The sequence below is a fragment of the Thermobia domestica genome, chromosome 7 (genome assembly GCF_964235325.1).
Source record: "Thermobia domestica chromosome 7, izTheDome1.hap1.1, whole genome shotgun sequence".
Taxonomy (NCBI): Eukaryota; Metazoa; Arthropoda; class Insecta; order Zygentoma; family Lepismatidae; genus Thermobia; species Thermobia domestica.
The window spans coordinates 20,502,363-20,518,720 of NC_137460.1; the positions used below are offsets into that span (position 1 = coordinate 20,502,363).

The window sequence follows — 16,358 nt, forward strand, 5'->3', positions numbered from 1 at the left end:
GTGCTTGTGCGTCAACTATGGATACCAAGAAAGAGTACTTGTTAAATGTTGAATATGGACTTAATTCAATGAAAACCAAATTAATTTGCATTGGACTGGATAGTGATACATTTGAACCAGTGATTCGTGTTGGCAAAGGACTTGTGTTTGGAGTGGAGTTAAATTTGGCAGAGTGGGAGAAACTTGTACATTTAACCCCATTTGTTACGGACTATTTAAATTCTCAAGTGGAAATTACATTTATAAAATCTCTTGGTCGAAAAAACGAACTTGTGGTACGAAAACTAATGGGTGAAAAATTAGTGATGTTAGAGAAGAAAGGAACACTTCATGCTCCTCGAAACACTGTGTACTTATCTTCAAGTGATTGGCTTTATTTCTTGGAAATATTACCGTGTATTGAACATGCTGTGAAAAACAGTAAAGTTTGTAGTGTTGTGCTACGTGAATATTTTGACTTGTGTACAGATACTATTCGTAATCATGTACAATTACAGTGTCTTACATGCAGAGGACTTGCCGGAATCCATACCTGTGTAGATGAACAGAGTATTATTAATGGTATGAACATTAGTTTTCCAAGTGTCTCTCTTGATAAGAACAGTGATGTGAACATTGATGGTGAACGATTAAAATTGGAAATGAAAGTATTTTGCAAACAAAAACTCATAGACTCAATTATGGCTGATTTATTTGATAGTGTATCGACACAGCCATGGTGGGGGGAAACCGAAACTCAACCTTCGGAGGGTATCAATGAAGTGAACGACTCTTCATAAAGAAGGAGAAATTGATTTGTTTTTTCTTCATGTATGCTAAACAACATAATAACAAATGTAATAAAAATATATATAGTGGAAAGTGAAATGTTTTATTTGTGTGTGTGTTTTGTGTTCGTTTCATACACCTCAATATGTTAGGATTTTAAAGTTTTTTATAAGAAAAAAATCCTAACATATTTTTTTTCATCGTATATTATAAGTGATACGTATAATAATAATAATAATAATAATCATAATGAATTCAAATTCTTGAAATGAATGTTAAAATAGAAATTAGTATTTGAAATTATTATTATTATACAACTTTGTCTTAAGTATGATAGGACTTTTTTTTTAATTTTAAAAAAAGGAATTAAAATAATTAATATTAAAATTTTAAAAAACAAAAGTCCTATGTTCCATTGTACTAACGGAATAGTAAACTTGATAATGCACCAGTTAAAATAGGAGCTAATAATGCCGGTAGGAATCCACCCTGCTGCTGTACTAATAAATGCTTCTTCTTCTTTTGGATGGAGTTTCCTTTCTTCACAAGATATCGAAGCGTCCTCTTGTATCGCTTTAATCTTGCTTTCTGTGTCTTTGTAAGAGGTACATTCCCTTTTAATACATTATAACAACATTCACAAATACTTCGAATCACTGAAGAGTCTGCATTGGCCAATATAGCTTTACGTAGTATGAACATTAGTTTTCCAAGTGTCTCTCTTGATAAGAACAGTGATGTGAACATTGATGGTGAACGATTAAAATTGGAAATGAAAGTATTTTGCAAACAAAAACTCATAGACTCAATTATGGCTGATTTATTTGATAGTGTATCGACACAGCCATGGTGGGGGGAAACCGAAACTCAACCTTCGGAGGGTATCAATGAAGTGAACGACTCTTCATAAAGAAGGAGAAATTGATTTGTTTTTTTCATGTATGCTAAACAACGTAATATTAAATGTAATAAAAATATATATAGTGGAAAGTGAAATGTTTTATTTGTGTGTGTTTTGTGTTCGTTTCATACACCTCAATATGTTAGGATTTTAAAGTTTTTTTATAAGAAAAAATCCTAACATTTTTTTTCCTCGTATATTATAAGTGATACGTATAATAATAATAATAATAATAATCATAATGAATTCAAATTCTTGAAATGAATGTTAAAATAGAAATTAGTATTTGAAATTATTATTATTATACAACTTTGTCTTAAGTATGATAGGACTTTTTTTTAATTTTAAAAAAAGGAATTAAAATAATTAATATTAAAATTTTAAAAACAAAAGTCCTATCATAATAATAATAATAATATTGAATTCACATACTTGATTTAATTTACGAAAGAATAACTGATTAAGTATTTGAATTCATTATTATTATTATTATGTAGTTATATGATTACATCATTGAATTAAAAATCAGTTTTAGAATCTTTTTTTAAATCACTATGAAATTCTTTAATTCAATGACTTAAAAATATGTTTTATGATATGTGTATTTAATTACATAACTGATCATAAAACATATTTATTTATTAGGAAACGGAGAAAATAAGAAATAAAACATTTGTTTTCAAAGAGAAAAAATAATACAAATTGTTTATTGCTGATGAAACTATTTACACAATTAAAACGACGGTAAGTATAGTACATTTTAAAAGAACGTTAGATTTTGTTTCCATTGTTCCTGTGATGATAACTTTACAACTGCCATATACTGTTCACTGATGATACTACTGCTGTTGATGATGATGATGAAACGTAGATACAAGTCAATCTGAACATTGAAGATGATGTCCATACACACGATGACGATCTTTTACTCTCTGAAATGAAAAAAAAATTGAAAAACAAACTTAAAATTTATTTTATCTATAATCATGAACAAATAATAATACATACAAACACATTATAATAAAGAAGAAGAAGAAATGGCTACCTGCAATAATATGAAAAGAAAGTAATCAAAACAAACGAAGAAGAAGAATGAAGACATGATTACCTGTAAAAGTAAATACAGCAAACGACGATCATTTTTTTCTGGAGTTGATGAGAAAGTGTAATGAAATTCATTTAAGGACTTTCCTTTAGCTTTGAAGCATAGGAAAAGATATGAATAATGCCCACATAAGGATGATTTCACACTTTGAATTTGTTTATTATTAAATGTATAAGAAGTGGAATTTCTACGTAGAAATTGAATATGATGCATTACATATGGAGGAAATCCAAACGTATCGAAGTAGTGGGCACGGCCATCAGTATGAATATATACGGAAATCCAGTGTGTGCCAAGTTTGTTCAAGGGATCTGTATTTATGATGATAGCTGCAGGTAGTGGAACATGTGCTGGTAATTCATTGGCTGCATATACGCCAACGAAATGATTGTGAAATAAAGAATTTGATTGCAAAGCATTCAATAAATCTAGTGTAGAGGACATCATGTATAAAAATGCAGACATGTACATATATGATATGATATTTAAATAACGTACCTTTAAAAATCCATGATGATGTTCCTCTGATGATCCACTTCTAAGAGAGATTGGAATTCTCCATACACAATGCAGGAGATAGGTGCTGGTAGAGGCTTCGTAAAATGAACTTCCAGACGAACACACCCATGACGTATAAGATTCCAATGCTGCACAGCGCTGGCTTCTCCATCTTGAGTAATGTCGAAAACAAAGATAGTGTATCCTTGAGGAAAGTCAAGGCGAGGAATATTGTTGCCATGATTGGAAAAGTGAATGCCTGATCCACAAAATAAGGTATGATATGAGGAAACATAGAGGTTGTTTTCGAAAATTGGTTGTAATGGTTTTGAAGGTACAGGTTTTCCATCAATGTATAGAGAGAAGAAATTGATGTCAAAATGTTTGAAATGAAATGGATTTGAAGTTATTGTTCCTGTATAGGCATCATTTTGTGTAAACGCCACAATCACTCGAGTTGGTAATACTCCTATAAATAAATTATCAATTGTTTTTGATTGAAGATCCTTTGGAATGACGAATGACTTCATTTGCACTCTTGTGAGAGGATATTTGGCTGTTGTTGATTGTAGAAGCTTGTTATGTGCTAGTTTTATTGTAGGACTAACATTAATCTTTTTAATATGTAAAGCAGCGTCTAAAATGTTCACTTTAGCTTCAACAGACGCATCACTAGCGATGAGACAAAAGTTTGGCTTTGCAGGAATTAACTTGAGACGTAATTCTACTCCTTGGATTAAAAATTTATCTTGATTAAAAATATCACAATGAAGATGTCCAAGCATGTCGAATTTTGCACTTTTTTTTGTTAATTCATAACGTTGTTGAAATCCTTTATTACCACTAGATGTTGCATCCATATGTCCAGCAGTATCTTGAAACCAGAATGCACATTGAAGATGAGTATTTTTAGCAGAATCATCATAATTTAACAGTTTTTCAATGTATGATCGATATGGATGATTATGAGATGGAAATGAAATCAGTTTGTTATTTAAATACACTTCCACTTCACTGAACATAGAATTTAAAAAGTCATTAATAGGAGCCACAGCTTTATCACTTTCATGAAAAGGGATGTTTCCACGTCGTGTCCATGTTAAAGAATATGATCATTCTTTCCTTATACGTATATTTATAAAGGGCCTTATTACATTTCTCTTCTTCTTTTGTTGGAAGTAGTGTAGCCATATGGAAAAGTATCATATGAATTTGGAATTCTACGTCGTTTAATATAATTTATCTTATAAATTTTTGTTTCGGGCATGCTGACGATAGTATGGTCTTTCCTGCGGCAAATATTTTTCTCATTGGTAATTTTGACTTCCGTGGGACGAGATTCTTCTTCTTCTTCTTCTGCATCCTCTTCATTATCTACTATCATTTTCTTCATTACATCAAAATTTAGGTGTTTTGAAGATTCATAGTTTAATGAAAAGCCCCGTATCTTGCATACTTGAAACTCCTTCTTCGTGCTGGGATCAAAAATACGTAAGCTGTAATTCTTCGGGCCCGCCGATACATATTCTGAAATATAGGCTTCTTTACCATATTCGAGGACTTCATTTGTTAAATCGCCTAAAAAGTCACCAGTTGGAATTGTACTTTCACCAGGTTTTTGCGTATAAATGACGGAATCAGTATCAAAATATAATACTCTTTCTTGTAGCTGATCTAAATATTTGTACAATTCTAATCTTGCTTGTGCTGTTGTGTATGCGGCTATGACAACATTTACTGTTGGTAGTGAAACAGGAACGTCATCGTTGTATTGCCAATATACATATAACATGTCATCATTTACTGGGAATATTTGATGAACATCTATATCATGAGATGTTAATTTTTCATATAATTCCTTGGGTTCATTAATAATGCTGACATGACCCATGTTCTCACGTTGACCAAATTTTCCCCAAAATGAATTTAGCATTAATTTAGCTAAACTTCTAAGTGCTGGATTATGTTTAATTTTGTTCTCATCTAGACGTATTCCTTCCTTTTCATAAAATTGCTGAATGTACTTCTTCTTTAATTCATCTGTTTCACACCATGCTGGCCATCCACTTGCTTCTGTTTTTGCTTTCAGGAAGGTGTTTATGTATTCTGCAAATAAGCCACCACTTTTTGTTTTTTCATCATATTGAACAACGTCATATGCCCATATTTCATGAATATCTATTATTTTGTATCCTTTTTCTAATGCCTTTCTTACTTCATCTGCTACCCATGTTCCATGTAGCACTCGGTCTTCATCGTTGTGATTACAAGGTGCTTGGTTTAATTCATCACAACATGTACGGCAGAGTGGAAACATCAATCTATCATTTGATTTATAAGGGAGGACAGGATGAAACAGTTGTTTTGGAGGCAAAATACTGAGCTTAACTAATCCTTCTACTTCTTCAATGGTGGGAATATTTGAATCTCCAGGCAGATAGATAGTAGGATGACGAATTGGAAACTTCTTAGTCTTAGAGATAAAAGGATAAAGGGAAATAACATCTTTGTATTTTATGGTCTCTCCTTCAGATTCTTCTGCTTTATGATACAAACGTATGGCATTCACACGTCCTCCATAAAAAGCGTCACGAGGTTTTAATGGTGTTTTCTTTGTATACGGATGATTACTAACATACTTCTTCATCTCTTCATTTCCTGCCAATTGTTTTTTAAATTCACAACCCCATATTTCATGCACTTCACAGCCAAAATCTTTTAATTTTTGGATTTTCTTCTTTGTTGCTTCATATCGAAATTCCATGGTATCTGTAGCATTGTTATAGATGGGTTTATCTCTGTCGTTAGGGTAGCAGTAGATACAACCATGTGTGAAATCGCCTTCATACTCCCAGACGTGTATTCTTCCTGTGTTGGGATCTGTCCATACACCATCTACTTTCATTGATGCTATTCGTTTTTCCTTACTACGTGCAGCATTGGTAATTTGGATGTTTCTGGTTTTTTCTTCCCAAGCTATCCATTGTACTGCTTCAACTGATTGTACATCTCTCCATCGATATCCGTTCTTTGGTATGATACCAATTGTATTTTCCTTTAAGAAATTTCTACGATATACCAAATTACATGCACTGGCAATTGTAATACATTCAAGTAAGGGATTGACATTAGTTTCAGATTCAAATGTATTCATAAATGAAATACAGGCTTGACGTAATACCTCGACATCCTGTACACAATACTTGATGAGTTCTTCTTTCATTTTAAAGGTGTCGTTTTGATGTTCGGTATACCATTGGAGAAACTTGCGTCTTTCGTCTACTTTCATAGTATCTGCTCCATAATATTTAATGTCTGGAAGCGGCCCTTCATAGGTTTGGTTCTCACGTCGATTAAAGAAGTGTGGGAAATATCCTTTGCACGATTGAAGTCCAAATGCACCACTTAATTTACTTAAGGGCATAGGAAGAAAGCTTAGTGAATCGATGAAGGTTACGTTTCCTATTTTAAGAGAGAGAATTTTTGCTCCATTCATGATTACTTCTGGAGTCCAATTCATCTTCTCAACCATGGTCTTAATGATGAAATGTGCGTCATATCCCTTTGAGTTATGGGCAACACAGGTTACTGATTTAATGTTTGGTCGACGTTGTTGCAGATGTTTTAGAAAATCTTCTATTACATTTTCTCCGTCAAAAATATTTTCTCGCTTTCCACAAATGACACAATCATTCTTGATGTTGTTATCTTCATAACACTGGTAACATACATGTTGACTAACCAAGACATTAGGTATGTGTTCATATATGTTTGCGTCCTCATCTTCTATTTTCGTATCTTGTGTACATTCAATATCATAAAACAGAATCATAGCTTTCTTCTCCATGATGATTTTTTCATTGGCTTTTTTCGATTTTCTTCTTTCATTCACTTTCATGTAACATTCATGATTGGGTGGTACTATAGCATAGCAAATGTTGCAATAAGTTTCTCCACATACGTGAGAACCTTTCTCTTTTACTACATAAATTTTCAAACACTGGTCACAACATTTCACAATGGAACATAAAGGCTTTCCATTTTGATACGGCGCTGACTTGTGATAGTCATAGCATGACTGTCCATAAAATTCTCGATTACAATCATTGCAAGTAATATGGATATCTTTAAAGTCACATGGTGGCTTCTGATGACAACGAAAACATACAGCTGTACAATGTTTCAAATGTGCATGCTTGTTTTCATATTTCTTATGACAACTTTCACAATAATAACTACAGCTAAAACATGCTGTCAAGCTTTCAATGACGTTGTAGTGGTTATCTATAAACAGTAAATTTAAAGCAGTTCTCTCGTTATCACTTGGTGGTGCTTCAAACATAACATCACTTCCTGAAAAACCCCTATACACTGTGATTTTATAATCCTTTAAATATTCCTGAAATTTACGAATTTCAGGAATTCCACCACCATGACTAAGATCTACATCAGCAGATTCACATAGGTCTTCTGCTTCTTTTTCAATTATATATTTATATTGATTTACATATCTTCTGTATTCAGCTTGATTTCTTCCCTTGTATTTTTTCAGTCCTATGGCAACTACGATTGCATGTGCTAAACACCTTGTACCTTTATTCTTAATTGTAACAATACCACGTTTTGCCTTTACGTATTCTTCAGTATTCATAATATGTTGTTTCAAAGGACCTTGTCCTCTTGGCATACGTACATGATGAAAATTCACGATGCAATCTTCATTTATAAGAAAAGCCGCATTACTTTGCAGTACTTTCTCATAACTTATCCATAGAACTTCTGCTGAAAGATTTCTTGCTTCTCTGAATGACAACCAAAAAGGGCGGTGTCCTTCTCTCTCATTTGTAATTGTTATTCCTACGTAATCATGCTGGTCCACATTACGTAGCAAATAATCTATTAGTGCCCGTAGACTTGCTTCAATTGCCGTAAAAGGGTTTTCATCTGCACGTACGGGGGCTAGACGGAATCGTAGCATTCTACCCTCCATATTGTATCTTCTGTATTGTCTTCTTCGTTCTTCTATTATATGAAATCTATTGTGTCCATCATTACGGTTGTTATTTCCGAATCCTACTTGTATATTTGAATTTCGTTGTGCTTGAAATACGGCTAGCAATTCGTCCATTCTTTTTTCTATGTCGTCTAAATCGACTTCCATTTCTTCGTGTTCTGTATTAGCCTCTGCTAATATTTCCATAATTGAGGGATATATTACTTCTTCTTCTTCTTTTCTGGGATCGGGAAACAAATTGTTAATCCAATTTTCTAGTTCATTCGTGTAAAACTTATCATCTTCTTCTTCTATCTTCATCTCTTCCTTATTGTAATCCTCTCCTATTATTTGGGAAAACGTGAAATTTAGCAGCTCTTCTTCTTCATTTCTCCTTTCTTCGACGTCTTCTTCTGTTCCTTCTTGTAACCACTTTATAATTTCTTTAATACGGCCTGATGCTTCTTCTGTTATCGTTCTATTGCTAGCACTGTTCAATATTTGTAATAGTTCTTCTTCATCATATTCTTCTTCTTTTTCTACTGGAATTTGAATTTCAATAGTTTCTCTTTCTTCTTCTTCTTCTGTTGCTGCTTCTTCTATTCTTTCTTCTATTTTCATTTGTTCTTCTCCGGCTTCTTCTTCTTGCATTTTTTCATGATGATCTATTTCCATTTCTTCTTTTGCGTCTTCTTCTTCTTCTTCTTCTTCTTCTATCCCGATTATGGCATTTATTTCACTTAAAAGAACTTGCGTTTCGTTATTTACGCCCACTACCTCTTCTTCTTCTTCTTCTTCAATGTCATTAATGAAGACCGTAATCTCCTTCAGTAAATCTTGCGTACTCTCTTTTGCCATTTTTCTTCCTCAGATGTATATATACGTAATGCAATATATGTAAATGGTATATGTAATAGTATATGAATATGATATATAATAGGATATATAAATCTTATTTAAATGGAATATATATATGTATATAAATATTTTGAAAGGGTATATAAGCGTTTAAAAGAATATACGAGTAAGTAAAATGTGATATATATAAGTAATTAAAAAGGAATAATAATAATAATATCAACGGGAATAGGGAAAAGGATTACACTTATCTTTATTTGTATGCAACCTAAAATAAAAAAGAAATGAATTTTGTTACTTATAAATCAATATATATTAGATATATAAATATATACTATATAAGACAGAACTTTATAATGTCAATGAAATAATCTCTCATCATACCTTTTAAATATTTTTAACTTTTCTTCCTATTCCATGGGATGAAGAGTGAAACAAATGTATGCTCACAATCTCTTTCAAATGTATTGACTAATGAAGATATGTAGATTACACGGTCTTTTATACTTATTCTGTTTTAGAATTTTATCGTTAATTTTAGTGAACGCGAAATCCGTATTTCCTCCTCCTCCTCTCTACACTTCTTTCTTTTATACTGTCATTAATTTTAGCGACCACAAATTCAATGCTATCTTCTTTACAACTTAACGAAAAGATGCTATTGACTTTCCCCGGAAAACCGTTCCTACATGTGTCTTATTCATATGCTCCCCTTAACGTGTGAATGAGGGATGGAAGACATTTTAAACTAAAAGATTTCATCTCTTTTTCTTACGTGATACAGCGTTCATCTTTAGTGCACGGGAAGTCACAAATTGGAATCCTGTCACGATATGGAATCAACACTAGGAAAACTATGGAATCCATACTAATATTGTTTATTTTATATTATTTTTTACGTGTAAGAATACCACCCCCCGGGAGCCCACAACTTTTTACCCCTTAGATGTCATGTTACTGATTTCAAAGTGTCTTTATTGAATACAACACCTTCGAAAACTATAGAATCGATACTAATGTTGTTTATTTTACGTGTATGAATATCACCCCCCGGGAGCTCAACACTTTTTACCCCTTAGATGTCACGTTACTGATTTCAAAGTGTCTTTATTGAATACAACATCTTCGAAAACTATGGAATCGAAACTAATACTGTTTATTTTAAATTATTTTTACGTGTATGAATATCATCCCCCGTGAGCTCATCACTTTTTTACCCCTTAGATGTCATGTTACTATTTTCAAAGTGTCTTTATTGAATACAACACCTTCGAAAACTATGGAATCGGTACTAATATTGTTTATTTTAAAATATTTTACGTGTATGAATATTACCCCCTAGGGAGACCCCATGAGCTCACCACTTTTTTTTTTTACCCCTTAGATGTCATGTTACTATTTTCAAAGTGTCTTTATTGAATACAGCACCTTCGAAAACTATGGAATCGGTACTAATATTGTTTATTTTAAAATATTTTACGTGTATGAATATTACCCCCAGGGAGCCCCTCGACAAGTGAACTTTATGTTACATAATATTATTACATGAGTACTGTAAACAATGTATCTCTTCAATCATAAATGGGAGGGGTGTCGTAATTGGCGCAAGCTATCTTCTTTACAACTTAACGAAAAGATGCTATTGACTTTCCCCGGAAAACCGTTCCTACATGTGTCTTATTCATATGCTCCCCTTAACGTGTGAATGAGGGATGGAAAACATTTTAAACTAAAAGATTTCATCTCTTTTTCTTACGTGATACAGCGTTCATCTTTAGTGCACGGGAAGTCACAAATTGGAATCCTGTCACGATATGGAATCAACACTAGGAAAACTATGGAATCCATACTAATATTGTTTATTTTATATTATTTTTTACGTGTAAGAATACCACCCCCCGGGAGCCCACAACTTTTTACCCCTTAGATGTCATGTTACTGATTTCAAAGTGTCTTTATTGAATACAACACCTTCGAAAACTATAGAATCGATACTAATGTTGTTTATTTTACGTGTATGAATATCACCCCCCGGGAGCTCAACACTTTTTACCCCTTAGATGTCACGTTACTGATTTCAAAGTGTCTTTATTGAATACAACATCTTCGAAAACTATGGAATCGAAACTAATACTGTTTATTTTAAATTATTTTTACGTGTATGAATATCATCCCCCGTGAGCTCATCACTTTTTTACCCCTTAGATGTCATGTTACTATTTTCAAAGTGTCTTTATTGAATACAACACCTTCGAAAACTATGGAATCGGTACTAATATTGTTTATTTTAAAATATTTTACGTGTATGAATATTACCCCCTAGGGAGACCCCATGAGCTCACCACTTTTTTTTTACCCCTTAGATGTCATGTTACTATTTTCAAAGTGTCTTTATTGAATACAGCACCTTCGAAAACTATGGAATCGGTACTAATATTGTTTATTTTAAAATATTTTACGTGTATGAATATTACCCCCAGGGAGCCCCTCGACAAGTGAACTTTATGTTACATAATATTATTACATGAGTACTGTACTTTGATCTAAGGGGACTCGGTGAATCAGTGGTAAAGCGTTCACTTGTGATGCGATAGGGGACCTTGGTGATTTAGTGTCCACGTCTCATATAGCCTCGCTGCTGAAAGGGACGCTATGACAATATAGATGAAAGTATTTTACAAGTACTTATTGTCTTTTCGAGTACAAAATAATACGCGTTCAATACTACACAGAGGCTTGTAGTGTTTGAGTCCCGTCGCCCAAAGCTTGGACCTCTCCCAACAAAAAATTTCTTAATGCACGCCTGTGTACATAGCTAGTATACGAATTCTATGACGGGAATCTGAGCATTTTAGAAGAAATTGATGATAATAATAGGGAATATTTTAACTACTTTCGTCCTTTTAAAGTAATATCACATACAGCTTAGACTATAATATGGAGAAAACTGTATAAAGTTCAACTTCCTAGATCAACTTAACGAAATGGAGAAATGTTCTCTTATTTGAGAATAGACAATTGTTTTAACTTGAAGATTTGTGCCCCATGTTGAAATCGTGGGGTTCTGTGGATCAGTGGTAAAGCGTTCACCTCCGGTGATTGGGGTCTCTGGTTCAATCCTAACTTTCGTCGTGTGAACTTTGTGGTGCATATAGCCTCGCTGCTGAACGGAACGTTAAACTCAAAAATCAATCAACATCATATGACATAGGTAACGACATCCGAGATGAATAAGCAACACTAGTTTTGTAAAGTTTTAGATCTCAAACACTGTTTTAATATTACCTAAAACACACACACACACATACATATCTTCGCTTCGTGTTGTCTGAAACCATGACCTAAGATAATGTTGACGCGACAGCTGGAGAACAACATTGAAATACAAAACATGTTCTGTTATCTTATTTTTCTGCTCTTTGCAAGTAGACATTGCAGATACAGAAACTCTCTCTCAGTTCGTTGACTTGTGTATGTGTATTTAACGTTAGATTTCACTCTTATTAACATTAGAAAATTATGAAATTAACTTCAGTGCCTCAGTGGTAGAGTGTTCACCTCTGGTGCATGAGGTCCCGTGTTCAAATCACGTCTTTTTTTTTTCTATATACTTGTCATTAATTTTAGCGACCACAAATTCCCTGCTTCCTTTACAACTTAACGAAAAGATGCTATTGACTGTCCCCGGAAAACCGTCCTTATCATTTCATTTTACGTTCCAGAGGGCACGGTGGCTCAGTGGTAGAGCGTTCACCTCAAGTGCTTGGGTCCCTGATTCGATCCCAGTTCGTGCCCTATGAACTTTGTGGTGGACAAACATCATATGCGTGGATTTCCCTTCGGAGTTCATCAGTTTCCTTCCACTTTCTTCATTACATCATTTCATTCATTTTTTCATTCACAAAACACACATACACTTCAGTTTTAGGTTGAAAACACAATCAATTGATAGGATTTAATCCTAAGAACTTAAAGCACAAAACACTCACTACAGTTTAAGCTGAAAACACAATCAATTGGTAGGTTTCAATCGTGGTAACTGAAAGGACTCTGATGAAGATCCGGTAGACGTTCAAGAGTCTTTGCGGGAGGGGGGCGGGGCTTGGGAATTCAAATTAGCTAACCAATACAAGGCGACTAGAAAAGGCGTGTTTTTTCATGAACCTATAGCTGATGGTAACCCTAAAAGGCATGTTTCATCTTCATTAGCCTAGTAGACGTAACCGTAGGACGTAAAACTCGATGGACAAACACCGTGTACGTGAATTTAATGCAACATTTCATTCATTCATTTCTCATTACCATCGTCCCGGCTGGAGCTCTTGTGATTCGGATTCCACGTTAATCAGTAGGTCCACGTCTCATATAGCCTCGCAGCTGAAAGGGACGCTAAACTAAAATCAACTCAACTCATCAACTCATCATCACCGTCTGCATTAGCATAGCCGACATAACTGTAAGACGTAAAACTTAGTGGTTCAGATTCCACGATAATCAGTAGGTCCACGTCTCATATAGCCTTGCTGTTGAAAGGGACGCTGAACTAAAATCAACTCAACTCATCACCATCGCCTCCATTAGCATAACCGACATAGAAAGACAGACAGACCTTGTTGGCTTTATTGTTGGACGTAAATCTCTTCATTGTTTAAAAGATTTCATTTACAAACAGAAAGACAGACGTATACATCATATTATCAAAATTAAAATACCAAGTCTACAGACACTTCTTGCGACAATTGCAATGCGAACCAGAAAACATTCAAGAATTCCATCTTATCATTTTTCTTAGAAGCATCATAGAAGTTCGCTTATGTGTTTTTAACTAGGGCAGTCTTGTTATCTCGTTGTAGTACGTATCATCAAAACATTTGACAATGGCATCTTATCTGTTGTTCTTGAAACTAAACCATTTTAAGATGAAGTTCAATGTACTAACAAAACAGAGGAAGAAAGAGACTAACAAAACAGACATTCACATATGTGTCTGTGTGTTTTTTTTTTTAAATGTTAGAACATGAACGGAACTTTGAATAAATACACTTGTTCTTTCAACTGCCTTTATAACTAAATGAAGAAAGAACATATATATATATATATATTTTACTTACCTATTTTAATAAGAACGAGCGGTATCACAAAACACACATACACTTCAGTTTTAGGTTGAAAACACAATCAATTGATAGGATTTAATCCTAAGAACTTAAAGCACAAAACACTCACTACAGTTTAAGCTGAAAACACAATCAATTGGTAGGTTTCAATCGTGGTAACTGAAAGGACTCTGATGAAGATCCGGTAGACGTTCAAGAGTCTTTGCGGGAGGGGGGCGGGGCTTGGGAATTCAAATTAGCTAACCAATACAAGGCGACTAGAAAAGGCGTGTTTTTTCATGAACCTATAGCTGATGGTAACCCTAAAAGGCATGTTTCATCTTGTTTCTAGCAACATGATGTTCTCAAAGGCTATGAACATAACAACTAAACAGGAAGTGATATCGATTTACTTAGCATAGCAGATATCATCCTGTGAATATTCATATAACACACTTCACACCCTACGTTTTAAACAATATGATATGCTATGAGAAGTTTCCATTATTAGAATTTGCTCAATCAATGGAATCCATTCGCAGGAGGTGTGGGGGAAAGGAGTGTATAGGTATGTGTTTCGTTATGAGACTTATATCTGGTTTCATGTCTCACGTCTTTAAAAAATTGTGAAATACAATATTTACCTTAGCAACTAAGCCAATTTCGTGAGAGGCTTTGATCATTTGACTATCACGTCTTCTACAGACACTTTGTGGGAATAGGGCCAAGGGGCTAATCAACATGATTTTGCATGAGTATGTGTTTCGTTATGAGACTCATATAGTGTGTCTCATCTCACGCTTTTAAAAAAAATTATGACATATAATCTTTACCTTAGCAACTAAGACCAATTTCATACAATCTCCTGAGAAGCTTCGATCATTTGAATATCATGCTTTCAGTTCATATTCTCCAGACATCTCGTGGGAATAGGACCAAGGGGCTTAATCGCTTATGCTCTTTGAAGACAAAAATCAATCATTCAATCGACTGGGAAGCTTCTATCATGATAACTGATAGGACTCTGATCCGTCCACCAGTATGAGCATCCAAGACTATGAAGGCCAAGAGCATCTAGCTATTCAATACATAACGAAAAGCAAAAATCAATCAATCAATTGGAAAACTTCGATCATGATAACTGATAGGACTTACAATTGGGGAGCTTCGATCATGATAACTTCTGTGCTATCCGTAAAAGGCTATGAACATAGCAACTAAAGTCTTGTCGAAACTTGCCTCCCAATTCCAGGGGCTATGAACCTAGCAACTAAAGAGGAGTAGGGGTTACGGAGGTTCAAATAAACCAAAATTTTCCCACGCGTTTCTGTGCTAGCTGTAAAAGGCTATGAACATAGCAACTAAAGGCTTGTCGAAACTTGACTCCGACATATTCGGCTTTCCAGGAGAAGCAGGGGTGGCGGGGGTTCAAATAACTAAACAATATAAGATGAGGAGACGAAAAAAAGGCATGTTTTATCTTGTTTTTTACATCTGGTAGGCGTCCAAGAGTATACTTCCTTATTCTAGCATAGCAACACACTGGTTTACAACGATTTAAGCCCCATTGGAACGTTCCCACGGCCAAAATTTTCCCACGCTTATGAAGGCCCTCTATTCTACTCTAACACTCAAAACAAGTCTGATATTTCTCTTCTATGGGGACGAGCGTGTGGTCCCCAGTCTGCAAATCGACAGCTAATAGTACTTTCCTATTCTTCCACGTAATATACAGAGACGTAGCTAGAGATTTCAGCCCCCGGGGCGAAGTAGAATTAGGCGCCCCCCTACACTCACGTTACCAAGCTTTTTTTTTTTTTAACATATAAGAGAAGCAGCTTTTGTTGTTATGCAAAAGCTAAATTTTTATCAAGCTGCTTGGACAGACCATTGCAAAGCGATAATTATGTATTCTTTTACAATTAAGAGCTGTTTTCAATTGGCTTATTTTGGACTTTTTTGTTAAACTTAGCAAAACTAGCTTTGGTTGTAAACAAATCTATTTGGAGAACAGTTATGGAAATTCACAACTATTTACAACGTTTCATACTATTGATAAGAAATGAAATTTTAATACATTAGAAACTATGTGCTTTTAAAATGTTCGAAATGGATGACTGCATTAATTTCCAGTAATAA

General features: G+C 34.2%; 2 protein-coding genes across 2 annotated transcripts in view; one reads left to right on the forward strand and one right to left on the reverse strand.

Moving 5' to 3' along the window:
• LOC145689883 (GTPase-activating Rap/Ran-GAP domain-like protein 3) overlaps positions 1-16,358 on the forward strand; it is a 641,847-nt gene that overhangs the window by 356,476 nt on the left and 269,013 nt on the right. The window lies entirely within an intron of this gene.
• LOC145689882 (uncharacterized) lies at positions 2,386-14,359 on the reverse strand. The gene is made up of 3 exons (XM_081764180.1): positions 14,235-14,359; positions 3,273-9,391; positions 2,386-2,601 (listed from the first exon to the last, which is right to left on the reverse strand). The coding sequence occupies exon 2, from the start codon at positions 9,121-9,123 to the stop codon at positions 4,423-4,425; it is 4,701 nt and encodes a 1,566-aa protein (XP_081620306.1). The 5' UTR covers positions 9,124-9,391; positions 14,235-14,359; the 3' UTR covers positions 2,386-2,601; positions 3,273-4,422.

Bases quoted from the DNA above. Each gene is read 5' to 3' on its own strand.
- LOC145689882 (XM_081764180.1), bottom strand. From the start codon at position 9,123: ATGGCAAAAGAGAGTACGCAAGATTTACTGAAGGAGATTACGGTCTTC.